The sequence below is a fragment of the Anabrus simplex genome, chromosome 8 (genome assembly GCF_040414725.1).
Source record: "Anabrus simplex isolate iqAnaSimp1 chromosome 8, ASM4041472v1, whole genome shotgun sequence".
Classification (NCBI taxonomy): domain Eukaryota; kingdom Metazoa; phylum Arthropoda; class Insecta; order Orthoptera; family Tettigoniidae; genus Anabrus; species Anabrus simplex.
The window spans coordinates 45,221,890-45,243,471 of NC_090272.1; the positions used below are offsets into that span (position 1 = coordinate 45,221,890).

General features: G+C 40.6%; 1 protein-coding gene across 1 annotated transcript in view; it reads left to right on the top strand.

Annotated features, from left to right (window-relative positions):
• Positions 1–21,582, top strand: part of Oatp26F (Organic anion transporting polypeptide 26F) — a 717,049-nt gene that overhangs the window by 465,190 nt on the left and 230,277 nt on the right. The window contains exon 4 of the mRNA XM_068228964.1: positions 19,606–19,904. Within this exon, the coding sequence (XP_068085065.1) occupies positions 19,606–19,904 (299 nt within the window). The remainder of the gene's footprint in view (positions 1–19,605; positions 19,905–21,582) is intronic.

Genomic DNA, 21,582 nt, shown 5'->3' on the forward strand with positions numbered 1-21,582 from the left:
AGATATTTTCAAGTATTTAGGATGTGTGTTCTCTCAGGATGGTAGTATAGTGAGACTCAATCAGGGTGCAGTAAAGCTAATGAAGTGAGCTCGCAGTTGCGATCAACAATATTGTATAAGGAGGAAGTCAACTCCCGGACGAAACTATCTTTACATCGGTCTGTTTTCAGACCAACTGTGCTTTATGGGAGTGAAAGCTGTGTGGACTCAGGATATTTTATTCATAATTTAGAACTAACTGGCATGAAAGTAGCGAGAATGATCGCTCCTACACACAGGTGTCAACAATGGCAGAAGGGTACTCGGAATCAGGAGATAAAGGCTAAGTTAGGAATGACCTCGATGGATGAAGCTGTACGCGTAAACCGGCGTCGGTGATGGGGTCACGTAAGACGAATGGAGGAAAATAGTTTACCTTGGAATATAATTGACTCTGCTCTGGAGGGTAAGAGAACTCGAGGGAGACCGAGCCGACGATGGCTAGACTCAGTTTCTGACTATTTAAAGATAAGAGGTGTAGACAACTAGTTACAAATAGAGGATTGTGGTGACATTAGGTAAATTCACAGAGGCTTGCAGACTGAATGCTGAAAGGCATAACGGTCCATAACGAAGACGTATGTATGTGTATGTATTGTTAAAATAATATAAACACGAAAGTGATATAAAATTTTGCTTGCGTGCAATAATTTTGAAAGTCTATTAGTTTCATCTGCCTGCCCCGTGGTGAAGGGGTAGCGTCCCTGCCTCTTACCCGGTGGCCCCAGGTTCGATTCCCGACCAGGTCAGGGATTTTTACCTGGATCTGAGGGCTGGTTCGAGGTCCACTCAGTCTACATGATTAGAAATGAGGAACTATCTGACTGTGAGATAGCGGCCCCGGTCTAGAAAGCCAAGAAGAACGGCCGAGAGGATTCGTCGTGCTGACCATACGACGCCTCGTAATCTGCAGGCCTTTGGGCTGCGCAGAGTTTGCTTGGTAGGCCAAGGCCCTTCAGGGCTGTAGTGCCATGGGGTTAGGTTATTAGTTTCACCTAGTGACGATAGTCACTTAAAGTAGGCTATCTATGCTAAAGAAAACACAATGGAGTAATGGATTTTTCCCTGCAAACTTTGCTGTCAATTCATCCCCATGTGAAAAAATGCCAATGATTCCCTAGAGACTCTCTTTCTGGGAAGTAATTATTGTAATTTTTCTGATTGCTTTTTAAAAAGTAACTAGTAATTGAGTAATGTTTTTCTCAGGCGTCTGTAATTCAGCCCAATTACTCTTATTTTTTTGCTTTTCCCATCACTGCTGATTACTCCTTACAACACTTCCTTTTGATAGTTCTTGAACTATACGGAGTGATTTGAAATAACACCTACTAGATTAGCGAGAAAAGCCACTGGAAACTAGACTTCTCCGTATAGGCCTACCCCTCACACGGTACATCAGTAACCCTAGACTTTCTTAAATAGATGTTGGTCTGTCGGAAATATTTCTGACATGTAGGCCACTCGATACACGTAAAGGATTTAGTTTTCAAAATTCTACGAAATCTCAGTGTTCCTATTTTTAAATGGTATTTTCATGGCTAACACTATCACTCCATGTCAAGGACTTGAAAGTCCCCGAGAAGTATGATCTGATTACCATTGTGCCGGCCCCTCTCTAGCCCTCGAGCTATTTCCATTGTGGTGACCGTTCTGGCCGGTGAATGAATATGTTAACGACGTTATTGGATGCGATTATCTGCTTGTCAACCAGGAATGTCGAGCACAGTGATTGACGAGAGGTTATCTAAATGTATGAGCACTGGGAGTTCCATTAACTGCTCGTAGAGCTCCCATCCCTGTATGAATCTTAACCAAGTTATATCCTGGGAGAGGGACTTAGTGTGTGTAGTATTCATTGCCAGAATAATATCTGTTGACTCCCTGGCGTGCGGGCTGCCTAACCGAGGTGGTAAGGCGTGATGCTGTTTCACCGACAAGAACACGGAAGTACTAAGACTTCCACTACGATACGATCATGAGCAGAAGTAGTAACTCCGCTTACGACAAAAATGAGTAATTTAAGCAATTACTTCATTTATTCATTTACTAATGGCAATGCCTAGTAGATACAAGTATTCGTTTCTATTTTGCGCCTCTCTTCGCGCCACGTAACTTCTGAATCCCATTTCTTCCTTGATCTCTTCCAAGTATTTTTTCCTAGTACATTACCTTCAAATGTATTGCTGATGGTCTTGTGTCTAATGGTACAGTATTTCCTGTCAATTTCATTTACCTTCTTTCCATTTCTTTTAACAGTTTCTTTCCTCATTAACTTCATTTAGGGTTACGTCGCGCATTCCTATCTACGAAATGTCACTGTAAAATTTGTCACAAATGGAACATAATAATTGCTTTTACACACTTGAAGTGTAAAATATGCGGTAAATTAAGAAATATTTTATTTTTGGAGAATATTATGTATACCTACTTTACTACTTTACAAGAACTTTTGGTGCTACGCTCACAGAAACACACGTATGTCTTCTGTTTGTCTTATACTTTCAACAATTTCGTGTGTGATGTCTGTGTTCACTGAAGTTCTTTGCTTTCGTTTCACTGCTTCAGTTGTCAATGACATTTCCTAAATTGTATCGCGATATGCAAGATTTAATAGGCGACAAAAAGCTATGGCCAATGTACATAAGAAGAATTCTGTGGACTAGTGATTTATTGGTCCAGGGATCATGCTATTTTCGTTCGGAGAAAAAAAATATTTATTTGTCCAGGAATCATGCTATATCATTTTTGTGGTAGCTGTGATATTTCTCTGTAATGTGCAGCACCAAGTTGTTGAATGCGTCCTTAGTTGTTTTTCCGTAGAGTTCCAGCCACATCACTATATCATGGTCATTTGCCTCATTGAAGAACGAAATAACATCGTGAATGCTGTTGACCTCCATTTTGCTGTTTCAACTGGCCGCTCTAGTCATATGGACAAAGATAATGAAAATGCACAGACATAGCATTCCCTCAAGAAATTAACAAAAGACGGCACCAGCAGCGGAATACGACACAAAGGAGGCCTGTCTACAGGCCTTAAGTGTGTATTCATATTTCTCTAATAACTTGGGTATTTCTTAATTTGCCGCAGATTTTTCACTTCATTTAAGTAAAAGCAATTATTATGTTCCATTTGTGACAAATTTTACAGTGACATTTCGTAGATAGGAATGCGCGACGTAACCTTGATTTAGTACTTCCAAATTTGTTTTTCTTTCAGTCCAGCTCGTTCTTGTAATTTTTCTTCATACCCACTTCTCAGTTACTTAAAGATGAGTCTTTTCCTGTTTTCCCTATGTCTAACTTTCACTTCCACTCAGCAGGGTACTCCAAACAAATGATTTTGCAAAATATTTCCAACTATTTCCTGTACATGGCATCCGGCACCCACTCTCGTTCCTGGTGTGCGCAGCTCAGGCGCTAGGAGGAGTGGCTCATTCATCGAGAATGCATGCTGCTCGCTTCTGCAGCGGTAGGCTGAGAGCACTGATTAATAAATGCTCTTCTCCGAGTTGGTGGTGACTGGATAAAAAGAGTGTCTATTCATTCATAATTCATTCACGAACACAATAAACTCACGAAATAATTCATTCGTTCATTTACCATAATGTATGTTGTAGTTGCATGATACACTAACTCAGTAAAGGGTTGTGTACACAAAAGTAAGCACTAATACAACTTAAAAGGAATAAAATACATGCTGTCCTAGGCTGTATAACTCTGTTAACGTCCATGACAAATAAATAAATAAATAAATAAATAAATAAATAAATAAATAAATAAATACATAAATAAATAAATAAATAATTTTTTTTTGCTAGTTGCTTTACGTCGCACCGACACAGATAGGTCTTATGGCGACGATGGGATGGGAAAGGCCTAGGAATTGGAAGGAATCAGCCGTGGCCTTAATTAAGGTACAGCCCCAGCATTTGCCTGGTGTGAAAATGGGAAACCACGGAAAACCATCTTCAGGGCTGCCGACAGTGGGGCTCGAACCCACGATCTCCCGGATGCAAGCTCACAGCCGCGCGCCTCTACGCGCACGGCCAACTCGCCCGGTAATAAATAAATCTAAAAACTAAAATTTATAAGTTGCGTGGAAATAGTTAATAGGCCTAAATTTAATCGCAATGATTAATTTTGTAATAGATAAGCAAATCGTAATAAGGAAAATAATTCGTGTGTTAAAATGCATTTTGGATTATAAGAAATTATGAAATGAAATAGAAATGGCATATGGCTTTTAGTTCCGGGAGTGTCCGAGGATATGTTCGGCTCGCCAGATGCAGGTCTTTTGATTTGACTCCCGTAGGCAACCTGCGCATCGTGATGAGGATGAAATGATGATGAAGACGACATATACACCCAGCCCCCGTGCCAGTGGAATTAACCAATTATGGTTAAAATTCCCTACCGTGCTGAGAATCGAACCCGGGACCCCTGTGATCAAAGGCCAGCACGCTAACCGTTTAGCCTTGGATCCGGACACAGTAAATGATTACCCACTCTCCAATTTCAGGTAATCCGAAACTAGGGGATGGGAGAAGGACTGGCATTAAGCCCAACTTGGCGGCTCAGTCCGATGGTGTTCGGTATTTGAAAGTGCTGAACTATGACAGCCTAATGTCGGTAGATTTATCGGTACATGAAAATAACTCCTGTGGGGGAAATTCAGACACCTCGACGTTTCGGAAAACCGTAAAAGTAGTTAGTAGGACGTTAATCCACCCTTATCGGAGGATCTTTCTTAAAAGGGCTGCAGCAGGCTTGCTATAGCTACATGGAATGATAAAGTTTTATTTCTTGGGGGAGAAAATACTTTTGCATAAAATTATCCTTATTATATTAGTTCACATAGATATGAACGAAATTAGTCTGAAAAAAATGGTGAACAGTGGTTCACCTCCCCCCCCCCCTCTCCCCATGGCACTACAGCCCTTGAAGGGCCTTGCCTACCAAGCGACCGCTGCTCAGCCGGAAGGCCTGCAGATTACGAAGTGTCGTGTAGTCAGCACGACGAATCCTCTCGGCCGTTATTCTTGGCTTTTTAGACTGGGGAATAGTGGTTCACCGTTCTCATTAGCTGTAGTTCTCGGGTAAACCCCGTCCCGGTGAAATGTTTTCCTTTATTATTTGTGAATATTTACAACATTGTATACACCATGTAACTTATTTTCTGATTGTGTTCAGTAGTGTAGTGATTCAAAGCAGTGTATCGATTCATTCAATTGTCCGAGTGAATCGAATCACAGCAACGGATAGCTCACGGCACACGATTCATCTGACTCGCAGCAGACAGTGCGAAGTGGCTCACTGAGACACAACACATGCGGTTCACTATGGGTACGTTGGACATTGGCAGGGAGCCGAACTTAAGCTGCAGGCGAGACATACCTACTGAGTCGGCACTGATGAAAGAATCGTACGCTATAACGTACACACACTCTCTCTCTCTCTCTCTCTCTCTCTCTCTCTCTCTCTCTCTCTGGTCAAATGAAAGCAATATCCACTTGCATTCACTTCTTACAGGGAGGTTTAAATAATAGTTGGATTCATTTGTTGTGTTAAAAAAATCAAACATAGTTCCAAAGTAGCGAGTAAATAGGTGGGCTATTAGGTGATTCTCTTTATTAGTTTAATGAATCTTAGCATTCATTATAAAGTTGCCATTCCCCAAATAATTCAACTCATCTCTCGAACCTACCCTATGACTATGAGTCATGCTCATGACCACTCAAATTCCTTTTCTTCTTTTACTGCTTTTTCCACACCTGTGGGGTCGCGGGTGCGATCTGAGTCGCACATGTGAATTGGCCATGCCCTTCCTGACGCCAACTCTATATGGATATAATCACTATTGCGTGTTTCTGTGGTGGTTGCTAGTGTAGTGTGTTGTATGAATACGAAGAGGAACGTGTTGGAACAAACTCAAATACCCAGTCCCCTGGCCAGAAGAATAAATCAGAGGCGATTAAAATCCCTGACCCTGCCGGGAATAGAACCCGGGACCCTCTGGACCATTCAGCCAATGAGTCGGCATGAACACTCAAAATTATCTGCTTTATATTGGGTAGAACAGTTCAGGATCCTTCTGTCAGTTTGTGTGTTGCATTATTGCACAAGGTTTTGATCATGGAATGACGAGATAACTGGTGTATGTGGACAGTGAGTATAAGCACTGCCTTCGTAATATACAGGCCATACTGTAGAAAGCGCGCCAAGCCCATCAGCTGATCAATGGAGGCGAGCTAAGAGAGTGTTACAATTTTTACTTGTGAATGTAATTCATAAGTATTGGAGGCATTCTTTGGATAATTTTGAATGTTGAAAGACAGAAATTTATTTTTAAGTATATTGCATGTTTGTTCTTTAAGTTTATCACATCTGGATTTACGTAAACAGTTGTTATTAAGATAATGAGACCTCATAGTTTAGGTTAGGTATGGCATCTTCACGTGGTGAGTAATGTGAATTCAAGGGACGCAATACTTCTTGTGGAATTTATTAACTTAATTGTTATCGTTTAACACATTTTTGTGGAAATATAATGTGTTGCAAATTTAAATACAGTGTGTAAAAGTTCGCAGTTGCCACAGTGCTAAGAAATTCTGCATACCACGGCGAAAATACAACTATGCAAGTAAACATACATCAATATTTTCATTTTCTTCGTATGAGGGCAGGATACCTTTATGAAAAACGGAAATCTCAACCGAGAAATTACGTGTTACAAAGAATAAAGGAGTATGTTTCACTCATTTTCCAGAGCTGATGATGAGTTCTGCTTTTGACTTTCTTGTTACACAGATTTACAGCAGGGCGCTTTATTGTTGATACAGAACAAGCATAAAGTTGGACAGCAACCAATTGAATCTACATATGGTTATTATTTCTTGGGTTAGTAATGTTGAGAACGCACTGCCTTTTCTACCCAAAATTAATGCGAGTAAACATAATTCCTCGCCAATTTCCGTGAACCTGGGAAGTAACTAAGAGATCTCACTAGTAACATGGGCTATTCCTAAACAAAAACATGATACAAATGTTTGTGTGGAAGAAGGGTTTCAAGAATGTCTTCGAAGGATAGTGTTGCAAGTGTGAAGAAAAACAAAACAAGCGAGCTACTTTAGTTATGGCCATCTAGAGGTATGGAAGTAAAGTCTATTATTATTATTATTATTATTATTATTATTATTATTATTATTATTATTATTATTATTATTATACGTTTGTTGTCTCCAGATTTGTAATTCCTTTTCTAAATTATGTTAATATAAAATATATCCTGTCACTCATATTTTGCACCGTATGTTGCATACCACCAGAATTTTGCATTTTTAAACATATTTCTTCTTCCTCCTCCTCTTCTTCTCTTCTCTCCTATGAGGCCTGCTAAGGACCACGTGCCAATTTCAGTTCAATTTTTCTGTTGTTTTCTCTTCCATTCCTTCAAATATTCTTTCATCCTTTCACTATGCTGTTTCTGTCCTCGCACCACTTCGCACCAGGCTTCTTGTTCAATCTTCCTTGGAATCCTTCCATACTTACTACCCTCTTTCTAAAAATCTCTCTGTCAAACGTTTCTTCTTCTCTTATATTAGTTTTTTCTAAATCTTTCTCTACTTCTTGAATCCAGCTAGTTGTTGGCTTTTTGTCCCAAAGGTACTTGAAAATCCTTTTTGTTAGTCTGGAATTATCCATTCTGTAAATATGTCCAAAAAATTGCAATCTCCTTTTTCTTGTGGTTTCTCTGATGTTTTCTATGTTCCTGTATATTTCATCATTATATTTTAAATTCCATACTTCTATTGTTTTCACAGGGCCTAAGATTTTTCTCATGATTCTCCTTTCTAGTACCTCAAGTTTATCCAATCTAAAGTTTAGTACCAGACATTCACTTGCATATATGCATTCCGGTTTCACCACTGTAATGTAGTGCCTTATTTCAAGATTTTTCAATGGAAACTTTTTGTTATAAAAATTCTTCGTGATACCATAAGCTCTTTCCATCTTGCGTACCCTTTCTTCTACTGCAGATTTGTCTAAACCATTTTCTTGAATTATTTCTCTCAGATATTTGAATTGCGTTACTCTTTCCACTGGACCAATATCTGTTGCCAAAAATTTTGAATCTGCATTAAATATGTAATTGAAAATAAATTATGAAACAATTTGGATTTAATTTCCACGTCCTTTGTCAGTTTTAGCTCTTTTAAAAAATGTTTAGGTCTTTGAATAGGTCCTTTTTATGTTATTTATAGGTTTTCAACTTCCGAACCCTAATTATGAGATTAAATTTAATTAAAGTGGCAGGGAATAATTATGACATTGTTTTAATTATGCCTTCATTATGTAATGATGACTATCGATAAATATTCTTTACTCTCCAGATCGATTACCAGGCACGTACCGCTCAACCAACTAGTCTGTTTGTCGTCCTCAAGATCTCAGCCAGGATCGAACCTGTTATCTCGGGAATGAGAGGAAGGCGTTTAGCGAAGTACGCTACTGCTGCTGGTAGCCTCACAGAACATTGATCGAGCCGGGTTAAGGGGGGGAGCCTAATTGTAATGTGAAAAAGAACTTACCATTATGCAATAACTTGTAGTGTAAGAGTTGGCAGAGGAAGTGTTCGGCCGGAAATAAAGCAGAGAGTTGGTAAACTTAATTAAAGCGGCAGGGGGATAACAAAGAGATGTCGTCAGGCAGCCACAAGGTCTAAGGGGGAATGGATGAACCTGTTGGTGTAGGAGATAGGAAGTGCTCTTCCGTAAATTAGAAAATTCCATCCTGCGTAGTTTAACAAGCCTTATTCATGGAGGATGACATTTTGAATAATATAGCCTAGCTCTTATTCATCATGTCCGTCTCCATTGCTAAACGGTTAGCCAGCTGGCCTTTGGTCCAAAGGTTTCTCTAGCGTGGGAGCTTGATGTTTGTGTTCGTCTTAATACACGTATTCATTTACCTCCTCCTCCTCCTCCTCCTCCTCCTCCTCCTCCTCCTCCTCCTCCTGCCGCCAATTGTTCAATCTGTAGATTGGTTTCCTGTTCATAAAGGTTCCGCTAAAGGCAGGTTTTACTGTATCAGTTTTAGCAAGCTGTCATGTCTTAGTATATGCCCGATCAGTTTCGTCCTTCTAGTTGCTGTTCTCCTCTAAATAGCACTCTCTTCTTATATACTTCTTTATTTGTTATCCTGTCCGACTCGTTGGCTGAATGGTCAGCGTACTGGCCTTCGGTTCAGAGGGTCCCGAGTTCGATTACCGGCCGGGTCGGGGGATTTAATCATCATTGGTTAATTCCAGTGGCCCGGGGGCTGGGTGTTTGTGCTGTCCCCAACATCCCTGCAACTCACACACCACACATAATACTATCCTCCACCACAATAGCACGCAGTTACCTACACATGGCAGATGCCTCCCACCCTCATCGGAGGGTCTGCCTTACAAGGGCTGTACTCGGCTAGAAATAGCCACACAAAATTATAAATTATTATTATTTTTATCCTATCCTGAATATGAACATGATTCTGTAGCACCACTGTTCGAATGTGGTTAATCTCTTCTCTCCCTGTTGTCCCAGTTTCACACCCGTAAACAGCAATACTCCACACATCACGATTGAATAATCCTTTCCTTCTAACACAACTGATGCTACTTCGGGTAAATAGGCTTTTCTTTTTCTTTTTGCCAAATGCACTTTTTGATTGACTGATCCTACTTCTTATTTCCCTATTACTCGTACAATCTTTTGTAATGTCACGTCCTCTAAAGTTTCCCCTTTAATTGTGATTTTTACTATTGAGTCTTCTTCTCTTATCACATATATCATCGTTTTCTGTTTATTGATCCTCATATTAAATTCGTCTCCCATGATTTCTTCCACCTTTTCTAAGTCTTCACTCTGTACGACTATTCTAATATCATCTGGAAATCGGATCATATCCATCGTTTCTCCATTTACCTTTACTCCTATGTTCATGTCTTCCCTGACCCTGTCCAGTGAATCTTGAATGTAAGCATTAAAACTTATGGGAGATAAAACACACCCCTGCCTCACCCCTTTCTTTATTGCCGCTTTCTCTTGCTCATTTGCGATTTTGATTACTGCAGTTCTATTTTTGACATAAATATGGTTAAGGGCTGAGGGCCATCCGAAAATGTGTGTAACGAGACGCGACAAATTGTGTGATGAAAGTGTAACCATAGCAGCCGTGAAGGCAATGTTACCTAGCAACCGTGCAGGCTTTGTCGTATGGCTTGTTGCCATCTGAAATTAGCAGCCCTTGAAGGATGGCCATGATCGGGAGACATTTTTATGATCATTTGATTTTCGTAAATAGAAAAGTGGTTTCCTTTTTATACATGTTCCAGGTAAGACTCCTTCCTTTGTTCTCCTTTTTTTCTTTATTTATTTACATGAACACAGAGCAACACCAAATGTGTCATCAGAGATAGTTTACATGCCGATGTACGGCATGGAGTGTTGAATGGATTTTTCTTCGCCCTTCAGAAATCCATCTACCTCTTTATGTTTTTCATTTAGATAGGTATCAGCCTGGTGGCCATGCGCAACTCTATAATTATGATGTGACACCCTAGTTACCTATTTCGAGTTCTGTTGGTGGCCACCGTCAGAATGTTGGCCGGCAGGGGAGCAGAGATGGTGGTAGATTGCGTGCAAAAATCCTAGGTTCAATTTCAAACCTCTCTGCTGTGTTCATATGCATTGAGGATCCGTGACGATGTAGGTGTTGATTCGTCGGTCTGATGGTGACTTTAAGCCTTCAGCAGACCCCCAAGCATTATTCGACAGTAGTAGCCTGTGCCCCGACACCACCAGCACCACCACCACACATTCAAACGCGCAGGTCACCCATGGATGTCAAATACAAAGAACTGCGCTAGGTCTAATCGGAGCCCACGCAACATCCATCAGTCACTTAGCTATGTCAGAGATTACAGAAGACTGAATTTACACATCTCATTGCTCAGGTTAAAACAGATTTAATACAAAAAGAGGAGATGCTTGTGTGCCAGTGAATTTCCCTCCGACTGACTGAGAATGCTACGTGCATTTGTATGGATAGTTGTATTGCATGCCCCTTAGATGTGAATTAAAATCGGCTTGAATCCTTGGAGATGTGATGGCATCGTAAGATAAGGTGTTCTGCCTATTGGCAGGTCCTGACATCATAGCTGTCTCCATCTGTTCCTTATCCCACCCCAGCTGTTGGTAGTCTTGTATCTCTCCCTTTTCACTTCGTTCAGCATTGTTATTCTTATCGTTTCTAGTTTCTTCTCCCCTTCCTCTTTGCCATCAAGAACTGTTGTTAGAAGTCATTTTTCTCTCAATATGTCCTATCGAGTTTGCTTTTATCTTTTAAATCAGGTTTAGGAGAGTTCTTTGTCTCTTGATTTTTTTAAGTACTTTACTGTTCTGCACTTTATCCACCCATTTTATTTTCTTCATTCTCCTCCAAACGCACATCGCGAATGCTTCAATTCCGTCTATTTCTTCTTCTACGTCCAGGTTTCTCAGCCATACAGAAAATCGCACTACACCAAGCATTTCGCCAATTGTTTCCTTAACTCCATCCACATTTTGCTGCATAACAAGCGTCTCTTTTTCTTGAAAGCTTGTTTTTCTATTGCTAATCGTGTTTTATTTATTTATTTATTTTATTTATTTATTTATTTATTTATTTATTTATTTATTTATTTATTTATTTAATGACGAACATAGCAGGCTTTCACCCAATCACAATGTGCACTGTACACAAATAACAATTGCACTACTAAACATTAATTGAATACAAACAAATAAAATACAAATTGAAGAATACAATGAACTAACCAGTTTAGATTTGAAGATTCCAAACAAGAGAAAGTGAATAATACAATAAAAAATGTTTAGTTATGAAGTTAAATTATACGAACAGTCTAATAAGAGAGAGTACGAAACAAATAGGACACAGTAAGCAAAATAATACTCTGAGAAGAGAAATAGAATGTTTAATTTATAGGTAATTAAAAACAGTGAATTCAAACAGAAGAAAAATTTAACAGTAGAATTTAGAGATAAGAAATTAAAAGAAGAATTATAATAATGAAATCTGACATGTATACAAAACGGAGATAGTATACAACCAAGTAACTCCTCGTCATTAATTTTGCTAATAAATATACAAAAATAACATCATGCATTTTCTAAGTCTTTGGGTGGTAACATTGTGGAGTACGACTGACATCTTTGGTATGTATGTGACAGTTTCCACTTCATATACTTCATGAACTGATTTTGTATACCTTATCAATTAATTTTATGTACTTAGGATCTGAAGGACTCCAGATAACAGAACTGTTCCGACCTGCTGGTTCATACACATAGAAAGATGAACTGTATTTAATTATACATATACTAGGTGTATTACACTATATACACATCGTGATACATTTGTTTAACCTGTCGCTCACGCGATGGTTTAGATATTTACAGAACTTGTCCGCATAGCACATTTCACTACAGTCCGGCAGCCATGCTGCCTTCTAGTCACTCACTCGCTCACCCGATTGCACGCGAAGCTGCCCGACCACTCCCGATATAAACAACCCCAGGAAGTGGCGCTCTGGTCAATCACAAACAAGAACCATGTTCAGTTTTGGTCTTACTAATGAGTTGTATAAGACAAATAACTTTGTCCGTTGAAAATTTATCGAAATTCGAAATATGAAACCCAAATTCCTTTAGGCCCGATTAACTATGTATTCAATATGACCTCCAAATTTAAGATCAATTGAACTGAATACCTAAATCTGTCTTTTGTTTGACTTGATTGAAGACATGTTGTAAAGTCTTAAAGCCTTTAGTGGCTTTAATTGAAGAATATTGTTTCAGACCATCGGTTCAGAGTTAGACACGACATCAACAATACCGATTATATAAAGATTTTAGCCACGAGGTACAAATGAATTGGCTATAACATTTTGAAATGAATATGCTTTATAAAATACATACTGTTTCCTGTTAACTAGGTAAGATCTTATCAAGGCCTAAAAACTCTGAGAGAAATTCAAGGAATCGAATTTTCAGGAAGGAATTTTCACTCAGCAGTTGTCAGTTACCATGCGCTCCAAATATATGTCCTGGGCAATGTGTTCATTTCGTAACATGGGAAGATAAAATGTCAAAGTTCAGTGTTCTAGACACTCTGACCCAATGAGATCAATTCTTCTTACTACCCTAAACAGATCTCTCGCATGGTTTTTTTAATTTTGCGTGGCTGTTTTTAGCTGAGTGCAGCCCTTGTAAGGCAGACCCTCCGATGTGTAGGTAACTACGTGTTAATGTGGTGGTGGAGGATAGTGTTATGTGTGGTGTGCGAGTTGCAGGGATGTTGGGGACAGCACAAACACCCGGCCCCCGGGTCATTGGATTTAACCAATGAAGGTTAAAATCCCCGACCCGGCCGAGAATCGAACCCGGGACCCTCTGAACCGAAGGCCAGTACGCTGACCATTCAGCCAATGAGTCGGACTCTCGCATGGCGGTATCACAAGATGTGCCACACCACTTTAATGAATGTGGCAGAAGGCTTCATTAAAGGTAATCAACCACGAGGATGACCTAGAAATACCTTTCCCAAACAAATTATAGATGATATCCGGACACATATTTATACAGAATGGTCGGAAATAACGTGAACCGGGTAAATGAGCGTTAGAGGGTTGGCCATACTGATAAATAATTTGAAGAAAATAGTTCGATTTCTCGCGTCGTTGTGATTTTATTAGCTGCTGAAGGTAGCCAATCAAATCGCTTCGCGGGTGAATTCAAATTGGCTTTGTGAGGCGGTGCTGCTAAATCTGCACGTGGCATAAGATCAGTTTTAGAGCAAACATAGACGAAAAGGAACTGCACCAGGGTAGGGATTTGAACATGGACCTCCGAGCTTACAGGATCGCGCCTCAGCAATTGCGCTACGGAGACACCGGCTGAAACCTACAGTGTGTTTGATGTCGATTTCTCGGCATGGCTCTCGAACCCGTCTAAGCCACAGCGACGCGAGATATCGAACTAAAGTCGAACCTCGATATCTCGAACCTCCATTACTCGAATTTTTAGTATCTCGAAGTAACTTAAATTTCCCCGCCATTTTTCCTATTCTTCACGTTTATTTATTTCTCTATTACTTGAAATTCGGTTGCACGAATTTCTCGAAGCAAACATTTCCTCCCTTGAAGCAAAAATTACTCGAATTTTGTGCAACATTAACTGCGCAATACGGCATTTGTGGTTTGTGAGGAACAGTTAACAAGTAAAGTACAGTGATGCTGTGAGCTAATACGACGCGAACAGAAAAACTAAAACTTCTAGTGATCAGAAAATCGGCGAAGCCTCGCTGTTTCTCAGGTGGAAATTAATTACCGGTCACGTACGAAAGCAGCAACCCACGAAGTCGCGGATGACAAGCTCCATTTACGAATCTCGGCTGCGTGATATTGACGAGAAGTTTCAACGTGAAGGGAGGAAAGGTTAACAGTAACAAATAGATGAGACTAATGCATTTCTTCCAAATGTGTTAAGGGACGTTTCTTGTTTCCCTACTGTATCTAGTGTCGGCCTCCGAATCCCAAGATAGCGGGTTCAAACCCGGCAGAGGTATCGGATTTTTGAAGGGCGGAAAAAAGTCCATTTGACACTCCATGTCGTACGATGTCGGCATGTAAAAGATCTCTGGTGACACATTTGGTGTTTACCCGACAAAATTAATTAAATCTCAGCCACAGACGCCCAAGAGAGATCCGGTTTACTCGGTCTGCCATCTAGCGGACTTAGAGTAAAACGGAACGTCGAAATTGACGAGCAGACAGCCAGATGGCGTCAAATCGAAATGTCTGCACACGGTAGCTGAGGCTATACGATTATTATTAATATTTTATAATAATTATAATGCCGTAAAATGGAGTTTGTTTATTTATTTTTTAATACTGTTAAAATAATATATTCAGTATAAACCCGTAGACACACATAATTCAATTATGTGCTATATATCCCCAAAACGTATTCTCTATATCTCGAAATTTCGGTAACTCGAAATAAAATTTAGCTCTCGAGGTGATTCGAGATATCGAGGTTCCGCTGTATCAGTATGACCAACGCTCTAATGCTCATATACCTCGGTTCACGTTCTTTCCGACCATCCAGTATGCCAATGGAGGAAGCCGCAAATAACGGGATTGTCTGGAAATGTATTATGGCAACGGATCCGCCATAAGATTGTCCGCCTCCGTAGCGTTATTATTACCTGACGTCCTCAGGGTTCCGAGTTCGATTCGCGGTGCTGCCAGAAATTTAACAATGGCAAGACGCCTTGTATCTATATTAAATGGTACATGCAGCTCACCTCCATTGGGAGTGTGCCTGAAAAGAGCTGCTCCACTTCGGGATGAGGACACGATTTTACTAGTCTTAAGACTGAAAACCGGTGTTAATCGCTTCTTCCGAGTTTACAGCACGAGTTGGCCGTGCGGTTAGGGGCGCGCAGCTGTGAGCTTGCACCGGCCACAGCCCTCAAGATGGCTTTCCGCGGTTTCCCATTTTCACACCAAGCAAATGCTGGGTCTGAACCATAATTAAGGCCACGGATGATTCCTTCCCACTCCTAGTCCTTTCTTATCCCATCGTCGCCATAAGACCTATCTGTGTCGGTGCCACGTAAAGCCAGTTGTAAAAATAAAAACAATGTCTTCCTCGGTAGAAGCCGCAATCTTGAGATCATGAGGCAGACATTTCAGGAATGATCCATAGATGAAGAGAGAGCGAAGTGAATCTGGAAAGGAATGAGAGAAAGGACTCCAGTCTACGTGTAGGGAAATCTTGAAACAAAGAAAGTTGTTCTTCAAGACGAAACTTGGAGGCAAAGAAGTTGAGAGAGAATGGCACATAAAACAGAAATTAGCAGACAATGTACTGCGAGTTTCCGCCTCACTCCTCTTGCTAATGCAACTTTAAAATTGGACACTTTCTTTTATATATAATGCCGTATTATTCAACATGCCAGCACAATCTGCTGCGTTAAAATCGTTAGTCTCAAGGAACCTGGTAAGGAGGAGAGAGTTGTTTCACTAATACGACATTAACGAGATTAGCTGTCATGTTATTCATCCTCCAGAGAAAAATAAATTAGAAGTTAGGATTAATCTACTGTAAAGTGATTTTTTTCAACAAACTCTTGCCAACTTGTTGACGAAAGCTTATTGGGCACTCTTTACATCGGAAACAGAATTACATATTTCTGTCACCCTCTGTTTCCATATTGTGCCACTCTCTTTATCTTCCATTGTGACCCTGTTCCCCCCTCCACTTTTCAACCCCATTCTCTGGCTACCCTACTCGAAAACCACCACCATCGCCACCTCCTCCGTCGCTTCACTACTCCTGTTTCCCTCTGTAAAAATAATTGCAACCTAATAAAAGGACCAGCCTTGTTGTCGAGTAGGGTTGCCCACCCCACCCAGGTCATGTGTTTAGCTGCTGTCAGGATGCGTCATAATATTAGCGCCATGGCAACCGGGATCCCTCTCCGTGTTCACCAGACGAACACTTGTTTGAGTTCTCTCGTCTAAGTAAAAGTTTGTAATTGAATGAAACAATAAGGGAGAGGAGATATTTAATTGTCTCCATCAAAGAGTTCATTAAAAAGAACAGATGCCTAAATAACGCTGTAGTAATGAAATGAGGTGTCCAAATTAGTAGGTGACGAGCAGATATTAATGTCAGAGTATAACGCAGGTAACTAGAGGAAGAAAAGAGAAACTTGAATTTTGCCAATGTCATATGCCTTCCTGGTCCAAAGGTTTAAAGATATGGAATAGAAACTTTGCAAGACTACGGGAAGAGGTAGGAGCTCCTGAACTGAATATCAGAACAAACAAGACCAAGTAGGAACTTTTCTCAGACCCTTGCCGATAACTTATCAGATTTGTTGAGCCTGTTATCTGCCAACGAGGGGTTTGCATAGAAATATAAACATAAAAAGAAGTTTTGCATCACCTCGGACCAAAGAGTTCCTGAATCTTTACAAAAAGAAACTACTTTTACCTTTGCGAAAATCAAATTATAAATGTCTCTCCTGATCATGGCCACCCAGCAACGCCTGCTAATTCCAGTTGGCAACCAGCCATAGCCTGCACGGTTGCTAGGTAACATCATCTGACCATACATTCATACCTTACATCACTGTCTGCACGGTTGCTAGGTAAAATCATCTGACCATACATTCATACCTTACATCACTGGCTGCACGGTTACCATGGTTACAGTTCCGTCTCACATTTTGTCCCGTCATGTTACACAAATGTTCAGAAGAACCCGCGCCATAACACATTTATGTCAAGAAACGAAAGAGATACCACATCAGCGCTATTTATTGCCCAACAAATGATAACCTCTACAATAATACAGCTTTGTTTCTCAATTTGAATACAGCACACACGAGTGAGTTTAATGTCGGGTACCACGTCTCTTTGCATTGATGCATACGTCAATTCGTCTTGGCATACTGTCCACTAGTTCATCAACGTAATGTCGGCCAACATTGTCCAGCTTCTCAATAGTGATTTGGCGTAAATATCACAGAGTAGTTGGTGGGTCGTGAGGTCCACAAACAGCCCTTTTTTTTTTTTTTTTCAATTTAATCCAGACATGTTCGATAGTGTTCATATACGGGCAAGACGCCAGCAACTCCAGTCGAGTTATATCGTCATCACGACGGAAGCATTAACGAGAACCGCACTATGAATGTGCGCATTGGAGGATGTCGTCAGTTGATCGGGTCAGGAATGGAATGAATGAAGCCTCAAACTAGCGGCGAGGATAGGAATTGTGCCGGATGGCGAAACCTGTCGCACTCCTCTGGGGTAATGATTAATGGCTGACAGGTGAAATGATATTGAGAGTGTTGCTGAAATGAAAGACGGGCATAGAAAACCGGAGTACCTGAAGAAAAACTGTCCCTTCTTCGCTTTGTTCAGCACAAATCTCATATGTAGTAACCGGAATTTGAAGCTCAGAACCAAGCGGCGAGAGACCGGCGCGCTGCTGTCTGAACCACGGATGCTTCTCTCAATGAATAAACCTCAAGGGACGTGAAGGTCTCTATTTACCTCGAGCAATTTTCAGTTGTGGCCATTTCAATGTTGCGATGTCAAGAGAGCGATATTTTAAAGTTGCACTAGTTCCAAAGGAATGTACCGAGCAAGTGGCTGCACGGTTTCGGTCACTAGCTATCGGCTTGCATTCGGTAGATATTGGGTTCGAACCCCACTGTCGGCAGCCCTGAAGATGGTATTCCGTGGTTTCCCATTTTCACACCAGGCAAATGCTGGGGCTGTGCCTTAATTAAGACCAAGGCCACTTCCTTCACACCCCTTGCCCTTTCTTATCCCTTCGTCGCCATGAGACCTATCTGTGTCGGTGCGACGTAGAGCAAATTTGAAAAATACTCGGTACGCAGCAGTAATCCTATCTATCAGAGTTGAGTGGCAACAGAAGACACAAAGCACATCACAATAAACAATGGTCAATGTAATGTTATTGTTGATCAATCTTATGAGCTTATATATTGTAGTCCTTCACATTTAGTTTTCTTTCGACTCTGTGATATTAGGGCGCCTTATAAAATTATTTATAGCGTAAAATTATTCTCCGACTTATCATACCGATTTTCATTAAATTCTGTTTACCCATTTTCTCGTCCCGTCATCTCGTCATTCGGCGCTGACATGGACTTATAGTAACAAATATCCAAATTCATGTATATCTCCGTGATCATAGCCGGTACGGTAACAATGTATAAGTCATAAATGATCGCAAATTTATTTATCGATACGACCACTAATAACAAATATTTGAGAATTAAATTTTAGGCCTTCCCCTAAACTACTACTTAACTCAGCGTGAATAAAATTATTTATGGCCTAGATTATAGCGATTTATTCCCCGACTTTGCCTACCGATTTTCATTAAGATACGATCACTAATAACACAAATATTTGAGAATTAAATTTTAGACCTTCCCCTAAACTACCATTTTACTCAGCGTGAAAAAAATTATTCATGGCCTAGATTGTAGCGACTTATTCCTCGACTTTGCATACCGATTTTCATTACATTCTCTTCAACCGTTTTCTCGTGATGCGTGTACAGGCAGATAGACAGACAGAAATTACGGAAAATTAAAAACTGCATTTCCTTGTTACTGTGGACATGACTGATACAGAAATACCATCCTTTTTAAATTCTGAGCAATGTACAGACAAAACTCTTATTATATATATATATATATATATATTATAGATAGATAGATAGATAGATAGATAGATAGATAGATAGATAGATAGATAGATAGATAGATAGATAGATAGAGACAGACAGAAATTACGGAAAATTAAATATTCCAAGTGATTGTGTAGGATTTACGCAATTTTTCTGCATGAATTATATTAGCTATCTTTTCACTTCCAGTGTTCCCGATAATTATTATTATTACTTGTTCCAGGCATGGTGGTGAATGGTTTCGTGAACGTTGTGATCACCACCATCGAGCGACGCTTCTCTCTTCGCTCCGCCCAGTCCGGGCTGGTAGCAGGTGGCTATGACATCGCGTCCTTCATTTGCCTGGTCCCCGTCACGTACCTGGGCGGCCGTCCTGCCGCCAGCAAGCCGCGGTGGCTCGGCTGGGGTGTCTTGGTCATGGGACTCGGTTCCTTGGTGTTCGCAGTGCCACACTTCGCGGTCGGCCCGTACCGCGGAGCCTCCAGCATCGCTTATGTGTGCAACACTACTGCAAGTTCTGAGGTGAGTACTGAATTGCTGAATAAACTTCACTGATTGCGCATGCCCTTCCCCTTTACTTTAGTACAGTAGTGTACAAGAAAGGTAAATCACGTATAAGGATCCAAAAATGATGACTTGGTTATTGCTTGTTAGCTTAACGATTATTAGGTCTATTGCACTAAACCTCATGGGATTATAAAAGATTCTCATTCTGTATTAAATGTCGGAAACGGCAAATTATCTCTCTTGGTCTAAAAATGCCACAAATTTCCGCCTATTTACTTGAACTACGCTAAGTAAATTTCCTGCTGTGTACAAGAGGTAAGGTCCATAAATTATACTTCGAAGAATCATCGGCCCAGTCTGTGAAAGAGGAACATGGAGGAAGAGATACAATCGGTTAAGTAGCGCATACCTATATACGAAATGTCACTGTAATATTTGTCCCAAATGGAATATAATTGCTTTTACACAAATAAAGTCGAAAATCTGCGGTAAATTAAGAGAAAGTACGAAATATTTTACTTGCAGAGAATGATATAGATACATACTTTTCTACCTTACAACGATTTTTTTTTTCTGCTACGTCGCAGCGCTTCAGTATGTCCTTTGTTTGTCTAACACTTTTGTATGTGATGTCTTTGCTCACTGAAGTTGTTTGAATTAATAAGGTGTCGTTTACTTCATGTTGCTCATTCGCTTTTTGCCCTAACTCATTCATTAAATGGTACATTTATTGGGTTACCGGATTCCACGCACTTGTTCATTAGCATTGTCCACACTGGTTCTAGGTAGGGCAATGTAGCTTTTAGATGTTCTGCGCGAAGTCCGTCTATTCCCGGTGCCTTGTTTACCTTGCTTGTTGAGATGGCCTTTTTCACTTCCTCACTTGTGAAGATTGTAGTTCTTCCTATCACTTTCCTCTCCCCTAACTTCGGTCTGGTTTCCTTAAGGGCTAACACACCTTTCATATGATTCTCCCAGGTCTCCATGGGTATGTCTGCTGGAAATCGCGGCTGCCGAGGTCAGAGTGCCTTATAAGGGTTCTTCTCAGCATCCTTTACAAGCTTTTCGTCTTCCTTTGCCCTAAATTCCCGCTTTTTCAGCTTTAGTAGCGCCTTAAATTTCTTCCTCGCTGTCCGGTAGCATTCCAGGTCTCTTTTGTCTTTCGTTCTCCTAGCTATGTGCAATTTTTCTAGTGTAATTCGCCTTTCAGTGTACCTAATGCATGGCGGAAGCCAGTCATAAAGATGCTGTATAAAGGACAAGGGGACACGAGCAAACCAGAATCTTACAGAGGGATAGCCCTGGAGTCGGCGGCATTTAAAATACTCACCAAACTATTAGCACAGAAAATAAGTAACCTGATGGAACCACTGTTACCTGATGAATAATTTGGATTCCGGAAAGCGAGATCCACCCTGATAGCGGCGAGCTGTCTGCTAAAGGGCATACAAGAAAGAACACAAGCCCACGGGAAGAAGTATGTAATCTTCATTGATTACACCAAAGCCTTTGACACTTGTCAATGGAAGGAAATTAATCGAGAAACTGGAAAGCCTCGTCGGACGATCGGATATGACGAATTTAATAGCTAACATACTAGTGGCAAACCACGTGCAAATCAGTGACGGGGTATCCCAATCAGACTGGATAGATCAAACCATCGGAGTGCTACAAAGGAACCCCTTGAGCCTTT